General features: G+C 48.8%; 1 protein-coding gene across 1 annotated transcript; it reads left to right on the top strand.

Annotated features, from left to right (window-relative positions):
- Positions 1-222: 222 nt before the first annotated feature.
- On the top strand, positions 223-6,325 carry SLITRK5 (SLIT and NTRK like family member 5). The gene is made up of 2 exons (XM_021696054.2): positions 223-289; positions 3,438-6,325. The coding sequence occupies exon 2, from the start codon at positions 3,446-3,448 to the stop codon at positions 6,323-6,325; it is 2,880 nt and encodes a 959-aa protein (XP_021551729.2). The 5' UTR covers positions 223-289; positions 3,438-3,445.
- The last annotated feature ends 2,749 nt before the right edge of the window (positions 6,326-9,074 follow it).

Here is a 9,074-nt window from a genome sequence, read left to right as displayed (position 1 = left end):
CCCTTGCCACCTTTGCTCGCCCCCTCACTACCATGTACAGTGTGCGCTGCAAGAAGAAGGCGGGCGATGCATGCACACCCCCGCGCCCGGCTCCCTCTGGCTAGTCCCCGGGCGTGCGCCACTGACCAGGGGGGAATGTGGTGAAGACGGCGAGGAGGAACGCCGAGGGGGGAGGGGAGGGGCGGCCAGCGCGAACCCAGGCCGAAGGGTGCGTGGAGCCGGAGGCTGCTGGAGGGGGCGGCGGCTGCTGCTGGCTTGGAGAAAGTTGCCCCTTATGCAGATGGCAACTGTAAGTACCCGCCTGGGGAGTGCGGCGAAGGGTGCCTGGGACCCTGCGATCGCGCGGTGGCGCGGGTGGGAACGAGTATGCGAGTGAGCTTGAGTGTGAGCGGGTGCGATCGCTCGGCGGGGCTGACCGTCACGTTGGAGGGGCCGGCGGTGCCAGGCAGCCCTCACGTCCCCTCCTCGGGCTCCGCGCCTCCCCCCTCCAACAGCTCCCTTCCCGCCCCGCCCGGCTCCGGCTCCCGGCCCCTACCGCGAGGAGCCTCTACCGCCTGTCCTCCGTCGCCCCCTCCTCCTCCTCCCATCCCTACCGGCCGCTCGCGATCGCCCCCTTCTACCCTCCCCCCCACACCCCGCTGCCCGCTCCGACTACCGCGGAGAGTGCCGGGGAGAGCCGTTTGGGGAGCCCGGGAACCCGCGGTCGCCACCGTGGCGGCGGCCCCGGACTGGCGGCGTCCGGGCGCCTCTTTCCTCCAGCGGCTCGGACCGCACTGCTCGCCGCCTTCTTGCCCTGCCTGGGCTCGGGAAACCCAGTGCACACCCCAAAGAGGTGTTTTTTATAGGGGCGGCTACGATGAGTGGGCCATGGAGATGTGAGACGGGGTAAGTCGACCGTATACTTTGCAAAAGAGGCTCGTGTGTGTGTGTTGTGTGTGTGTGTGTGTGTGTGTGTGTGGCAGCGGGGTGGCTTTCTTTCCCTCTCCTCCCTCTCCTCCTTCCTTCCCTTTCTCTTCCTTCGCTTTGGGGCGGAGTGGGGGAAGGGAGCCTCACGTCCTGGAACTCCGGGTGCTTCTGCCTGGGCCGCTGTGGGAGCAGCTGTGCCCAGAGCAACGGGTCCGGCCTGGGTGCTGGGCTCCAGCCCGCGCAGTCCCACACTGTTCAATGCGGGATGTGGAGGGCGATGGTCTAGGGTCTAAATCCTTTGGGGCAAACAAATACAGTTCCTCCGCCCCCGCCCTCCAAAAAAATAATCTGAGATGAGATACTCTGAAGAATTTGCAACGCACCTGCTAATTTACATCGGAGGTGCGTTTCCCAGTCAGAATGTCAGCCTTCCCCGGCTCATTCAACTTTATTTTCTTAAATTCTCGGGCTCCTTTGATGGCAAGGAGGAGGAGAAAGAGAGCGGGGTGAGAGGAAGCTCTTCGACCCCGGCTAACCAGAACTGAATTAAAGTTGTAAACGCTCCAGTTTAATACCGGCTGGACACAATTTGCAATGGGCTGTCAGAAAGGGTGGGAGGTGAATGGGGGCGGGGAAGCAGAGGGAAGGAGGGGGAGGGGACCCAACCCCCGCTGAATGGATGTGCAGATTTGATCCAGTGCAGAACAGAAATTTCAAGGTAAATGTTTTGCTTTCCACAGTGGGGTTTTTGCCTCTTTTAAGCCAGGAGTCGTTCGTGGTTGCGTTGGGAGGTCGGAGATACTTGTGAGGTTTATACACTGTGATTCCGACTCGTCTCGATACGTCTGGGTGGCCACACGTGAATGATTCGCAGGCACACTTGCACATGTGCGTGCGAATGCAGGGGCTCTTAATAACGCGGGCTGGATTCGGCTAGGGGAGCAAGATCGAGGTCTCCAGGCTTGAACCCGTGACTCAGACACGTCTTGGTTTTAGTTTGGGTTGCGATTCGACATCAGACTTCGGTAGTGGTGAGGCAAAGGCAAGGTTGACTGGAGAAAAGGCATGGGTTCTCAGAGCCCAGCATCTCTATCAAATTCCCGTCGCTCACCCCCCCCCCCCCGCCGCAACCAACACAACACGCACTCACACACTCTCTCCATTTATATCCTTTCCTTTTTTGAGTACCGCTGTCGACCCGAAGTAGGAAGTCGAAGGAAGCCTTTAAGAGGACAAAAAAGAAATCGACAAAGAAAAGGAAGAGGGGGTCCGATTGATTCCTTGAGGAGATGAAATTCGGATATTAAAGCACAGACCTATGTCACTTGCTGTTCTTCCTCGCTTCATTCTTTCTATTTTGCCTGTTAATCAGCCCGGGTTCCCTTTCACTTAAGGGGGGAGAAGAGGGGGAGGGGGAGTAAAACATTGACAATTAAATGCAATAAACAACTCCAAAGATGATGGGGATGCTGGTGAGGTGGTAGTTCAGTCCAAAGCTTGCTAATTCAGTAGGGTTGGTTTTGCATACCGTGGCGAACAGACGCTGAGCGGGAGGTAAGGGAAGCTTTGGCGCTGGTCCTTGGTTTACTTTTAGCTGATTCCCGGTAAGCGTTAGGAACGTCCTGTTTAAACTCCAGGTATCCAGAGGTGTTCCGGGATTGCGGATGCCTTCGCTGAGTTCTTTGTAATCCATCCTGCAGAACTATTTCTGTGGCTTAAAGATGCGGTTTGGTAGCGTCGCTGACATGATCAATGAGGAGAAGTGGAAGCAGGGCGCACTCAGAGAAGCGCTACTAAGTGGCACCGTGCATGCAATTAGGACGCTGATATGCTTAAAAGCGTGGTAGTGAAGTCCACCATCAAAGCAAACGCACTCTCCTTTTCTCCATACACAAAGCTCCCAAAGACAATTGGTGATTTAAGAGCTTCTTCTGGGTCCTTTTGATGCATTATCTTACATTTTTTTTGCCTCTGAAAAGTATTCTTTAGGTTCCCACCCCGGCATTTCCAGCGATGGCTTAAAATAGCCCAAGTATTGTGACTCCTTGCTTTTTTGTGAAAATGGGAGACCTTCACGGTGAACTGTTAACTGAGTAGGTTCTGAAAGAAAGGCAGACAACGGGTTTGGTATAGGTGAGGTGGGGAACCTTGTAAAATGGTGCTTCTTTTCTCTTAAATTAGAACCATAAAACTGAACTGACAGCCATTTTATGTATATTTATGGATTGATTTTGAAAAGGGGGGAGCAAGGAAAAACACGAAAATGGGACTTTAACCTGCCCTTATCTTGTAGAGGGCAGCATGTTCCTGTTGTACTCATTAGGAAATGAAATCAACCTTTTAATCAAAATGAATATCAGATATTAATAAAGTCTGAAGAATGTCAGTGTTCCACTGAGGGGGGGATGTCATTCATATCCTCTCGTTCTGGATTTCAGAGAAATAGTATTAGGGATGAGAGAGACTTTCTTACTGATCCCTTAAATTTTTGTCATATTCTGTTGTTTCCTTTTTTCCTCTCTCCCTTGCAGGAGGTAAAATGCACACTTGCTGCCCCCCAGTAACTTTGGAACAGGACCTTCACAGAAAAATGCATAGCTGGATGCGGCAGACTCTAGCATTTGCTCTAACATCTCTCGTCCTTTCGTGTGCAGAAACCATCGATTATTATGGGGAAATCTGTGACAATGCATGTCCTTGTGAGGAAAAGGACGGCATTTTAACTGTGAGCTGTGAAAACCGGGGCATCATCAGCCTCTCTGAAATTAGCCCTCCCCGTTTCCCAATCTACCACCTCTTATTGTCTGGAAACCTTTTGAACCGTCTTTATCCCAATGAGTTTGTCAATTACACTGGGGCTTCAATTTTGCATCTGGGTAGCAACGTGATCCAGGACATTGAGACTGGGGCTTTCCACGGGCTGCGGGGTTTAAGGAGATTGCATCTGAACAATAATAAACTGGAACTTTTGCGTGATGATACCTTCCTTGGCCTGGAGAGCCTGGAGTACCTACAGGTCGATTACAATTACATCAGTGTCATTGAACCCAATGCTTTTGGGAAACTGCATTTATTGCAGGTGCTTATCCTCAATGACAATCTCTTGTCCAGTTTACCCAACAACCTTTTCCGTTTTGTGCCATTAACGCACTTGGACCTGCGGGGGAACCGGCTGAAACTTCTGCCCTATGTGGGGTTGTTGCAGCACATGGATAAAGTTGTGGAGTTACAGCTGGAAGAAAACCCCTGGAATTGCTCCTGTGAGCTGATCTCTCTCAAGGATTGGTTGGACAGCATCTCCTACTCGGCCCTGGTGGGGGATGTGGTTTGTGAGACCCCCTTCCGCTTACACGGCCGAGATCTGGACGAGGTGTCCAAGCAGGAACTTTGCCCAAGGAAACTTATTTCAGATTATGAGATGAGGCCACAGACGCCTTTGAGCACCACGGGGTATTTACACACTACCCCAGCCTCGGTGAATTCCGTGGCCACTTCTTCCTCTGCTGTTTACAAACCCCCCTTAAAACCCCCTAAGGGGACGCGCCAACCCAACAAGCCCAGAGTGCGCCCCACCTCTCGCCAGCCCTCCAAGGACTTGGGCTACAGCAACTATGGCCCCAGCATCGCCTACCAGACCAAATCTCCGGTGCCTTTGGAGTGTCCCACCGCGTGCACTTGCAACCTACAAATCTCCGATCTGGGCCTCAACGTCAACTGTCAGGAGCGCAAAATCGAGAGCATCGCAGAGCTGCAGCCCAAGCCCTACAACCCCAAGAAAATGTATCTGACGGAGAATTACATTGCGGTTGTGCGCAGGAGCGACTTCCTGGAGGCCACGGGGCTGGACCTCCTACACCTGGGCAACAACCGCATCTCAGTGATCCAGGACCGCGCCTTCGGGGACCTTGCCAACCTGAGGCGCCTCTACCTAAATGGTAACAGGATTGAGAGGCTGAGCCCGGAGTTGTTCTATGGCCTGCAAAGCCTGCAGTATCTCTTCCTCCAGTACAATCTCATACGTGAGATTCAGTCTGGGACTTTCGATACGGTCCCAAACCTCCAGCTGCTATTCCTGAATAACAACCTCCTGCAGACCATGCCCTCAGGCGTCTTCTCAGGCCTGACCCTTCTCAGGCTGAACCTAAGGAGTAACCATTTCACCTCCTTACCGGTGAGTGGAGTTCTGGACCAGCTGAAGTCACTCATCCAAATCGACCTGCATGACAACCCTTGGGATTGTACCTGCGACGTGGTGGGCATGAAGCTGTGGGTCGAGCAGCTCAAAGTGGGTGTCTTGGTGGACGAGGTCATCTGCAAGGCGCCCAAGAAGTTTGCGGAGACGGATATGCGCTCCATTAAGTCGGAGCTGCTGTGCCCAGACTACTCTGACGTGGTGGTTTCCACGCCCACGCCCTCCTCCATCCAGGTCCTGGCGAGGACCAGCGCGGTGTCCCCCGCGGTCCGGTCGAACAGCACCTGGGCCCCCGCGGGCTTGGGCGCGGGCGGAGGGGCGTCCTCGGTGCCCTTGTCCGTGTTGATTCTCAGTCTGCTGCTGGTTTTTATCATGTCCGTCTTCGTGGCCGCCGGGCTCTTCGTGCTGGTTATGAAGCGCAGGAAGAAGAACCAGAGCGACCACACCAGCACCAACAATTCCGACGTGAGCTCCTTCAACATGCAGTACAGCGTGTACGGCGGCGGCGGCGGCGCGGGAGGCCACCCGCACGCGCACGTGCACCACCGCGGACCCGCGCTGCCCAAGGTGAAAACGCCCGCGGGCCACGTGTACGAGTACATTCCCCATCCACTGGGCCACATGTGCAAAAACCCCATCTACCGCTCCCGAGAGGGCAACTCCGTGGAGGATTACAAAGACCTGCACGAGCTCAAGGTCACCTACAGCAGCAACCACCACCTGCAGCAACAGCCGCCGCCGCCGCCGCCGCCGCCGCCTCAGCCTCAGCAGCAGCCCCCGCCGCAGTTGCAGCTGCAGCCCGGGGAGGAGGAGAGGCGGGAAAGCCACCACTTGCGGAGTCCCGCCTATAGCGTCAGCACCATCGAGCCCCGGGAGGACCTACTGTCGCCGGTGCAGGACGCCGACCGCTTTTACAGGGGCATTTTGGAACCAGACAAACACTGCTCCACCACCCCCGCCGGCAATAGCCTCCCGGAATATCCCAAATTCCCGTGCAGCCCAGCTGCTTACACTTTCTCCCCCAACTTTGACCTGAGACGCCCCCATCAGTATTTGCACCCGGGGGCAGGGGACAGCAGGCTGCGGGAACCGGTGTTCTACAGCCCCCCCAGTGCTGTCTTTGTAGAACCCAACCGGAACGAATATCTGGAGTTAAAAGCAAAACTAAACGTTGAGCCGGACTACCTCGAAGTGCTGGAAAAACAGACCACATTTAGCCAGTTCTAAGCGCAGAGAAACTCCCTTGGAGCTTTTGCATTTAAAACAAACGAGCAAGCAGACACACACGGTGAACACATTTGATTAATTGTGCTGGTTCAGCGTTTAGGGTGAAGTGCCTTGGCACGAGATTCTCAGCTTCGGCGGAAGATACTGAAAGGGTGTGCAATTTCCTTTTAATTTTTACACATGGGGAAAACATTTGTGTAAACTGGGCACATCACTTTCTCTTCTTGCGTGTGGGGGAGGAGAGGAGAAGGGTTTATGGAGGGCAGTTTGCTGCGCAGGTGACTTGTTAAAGGTCGCAGTTATTTTTGTAGTGGTTGGAAGTGCTAAGAATGGTGGAAGATGGCAGCGCATACATTCTACTCTTCCTCTTTTGTTCCCTTTCCCTGCGCTCCTCCCCCCTCCCCCTTTAAGCCATGGGTGGGTCTAAATGGCTTTTGCGGAGAGATTAGCACACTCCAACATTAATAGAAAGTTTGTTCTCTCTCTCTTTTCCTCCCCCCCTTCCTCTCTCTTTCTCTGCTTCCCACCCTCCTCCCTCATTACTTTTCCTTTCTTTTTAAAGGATGTGTTTGTATGCATTCTGGACATTTTTGAGTTAAAAACAAAAGTATCGTGATCTGGAGAAGGATCACCATAGATGTGGACAAATCAGTAAAATTACAGAGCTATATGATCCATAATTGATTAGTCAAAATAACTTATTGATGAAATATACAAATATTTTATTGTAGCACCTATTTTTATATACACATTTAGCATTTCTCTTTCCTTCACTATTTAGCCTATGATTTTCACAGAGGTGTCGCACTATATTAGGAGCTGCATTTCCAAAACTGAAGTGATATCAGGAAGGCATTTTCAATCATTAAAAATATGGAGAACTTAATGGGAAAATCATTAAAACCAATGCAACCCACCCAATTGGATCTGTAATTTAAAAACAAACTGTATCCCATTGTATAAGAGAAAAAAATAGGGCAATTAATTGGGCCATTTGAGTAAGAATCATGTGCAAGTTTCTGGTTTTATTAGAGAAGATTTAAAAGTATTTTTATTAGTCAACCAAAAGGATGTATTGATTTGACTACTATTGTAGCCGATTTTTGATTGTTTAACCAAACCCAGTTGCATTTGTACAGATCCACATGTACTGACACCCAGAAGACCAAATGATGGACTGTACAAATCTCTATACAATGTCTTTAATCCCTCTGGGCAGCAAGCAATGATGATAACCACAAACAGGATCTCTGTAAGATGGGGCTACTATTGTTACAGTCTCATATGTATCCCAGCACATGTAATTTTTTTAAATAGTTTCTGAATAAACACTTGATAACTATGTCAAATATGAGGGACTGAAGTAATGATTACTTAAAGTGCAAAAGAAATAGCTATGTGTGATCGCCTGAATCTCTGTTATTAACAATTAGGACATAGTAGCTAACTTTTATTCTTAATATTAAAAATTTTTCCCTAATTATCAAGTTTGAATATATGTATATATATGTAAATTCACCTTTGAAAATTCAGGGAATTATGTTTTTCTAAATGTGACATTTAATGTGTTTATTAATGGAATTTCAATTGTATACTTTCTTTCCTTACGGAAGTACTCATCTAATACATGGACCGTGGTAAGTAATAGACTGCCTATTCATTTTTCTCCCAATGTTATGTATTTTGTAATGTCATTATTATTTATTCAGTCTACAATTCCTGTAGTTTCCTAATTTTCCCATATTCCCATAGTTTTCCTAATTTTAACTCATGTAAAACTACCTTCAACAATTATGATGGATACTTTATCTCAAGTTGATCTATATCCTAAATGTTCAAAAGTTCGTGGGTGTAAGCTGTTCAACTCTGAGTAAGGCTTGCCAGTGAATTTAGGTTGGTACTTAAGGGTAGGAAATGTTTGAATTAATCTGAAACTTAAAGAGCCATGTGCTTCATTGGTATTGGTGGATCTTCCCCTAATCTCACCAGAAATGTGTACAACATCAAGGGCTGTTCATGAACTTGATGTTTAAAGAGCACTTTCCATGGCATTCTGCCACAAAGAGGCAGCATTCGCCCGTGAGAAAATTGACAGTAACCGCTTGAATTCAGATTGAACAGGTGGTAACAGTTTCCCTGAGGAATTAAAAAAGAAAAAAATTAGTAATCCTACATCAGTCAAGTGAAATAAACTATCCCCATTCTGTGCAACATTTTCCCTTCCAAAATTTTCTTTCAAAGGGGAAAGTAACAAGCTTAATAATGCCATGATATTATCATGAAAAGAAAAATAAAAGTATCTCTTACTCTTCATCTACCTCTTCCATATTAGATACAGGATTAGAAAAGAAAAATAAATAATAGCATTTGACTTCACAATTGGGGTTGTTATTAATTATTCTTCACAATGGGAGTTATTTTTTCAATGTCAAAATCACTTCCTCAATGTTATATGTAGATACAACGGTATTGTATAAATTATAAAATAATAATACAAAGTGGAATCTTCCATGTAACTAAGTTTTATTTCTTAATTGATGCATAAAAAGTAAGAGATAAGAATTACATGAAATTAAAGATGTAGTTCTGAACAATATAAGTAGCATTCAAAGAAATTTTGTTGATGCATTTTTCAAAGACTTACAAAATAATATTAGTATTACAAGCCAGCACTATTGCGCATAATCTTGTCACATACTCTTTCTTTAGATAGCTCATTTGTACTTCTACTCTTCTAAGGTGTCCAACC

Source organism: Neomonachus schauinslandi, chromosome 3 (assembly GCF_002201575.2).
Source record: "Neomonachus schauinslandi chromosome 3, ASM220157v2, whole genome shotgun sequence".
Lineage (NCBI taxonomy): Eukaryota > Metazoa > Chordata > Mammalia > Carnivora > Phocidae > Neomonachus > Neomonachus schauinslandi.
Note: the sequence above shows the minus strand (reverse complement) of the source record. Positions and strands in the feature narration are given on the sequence as shown.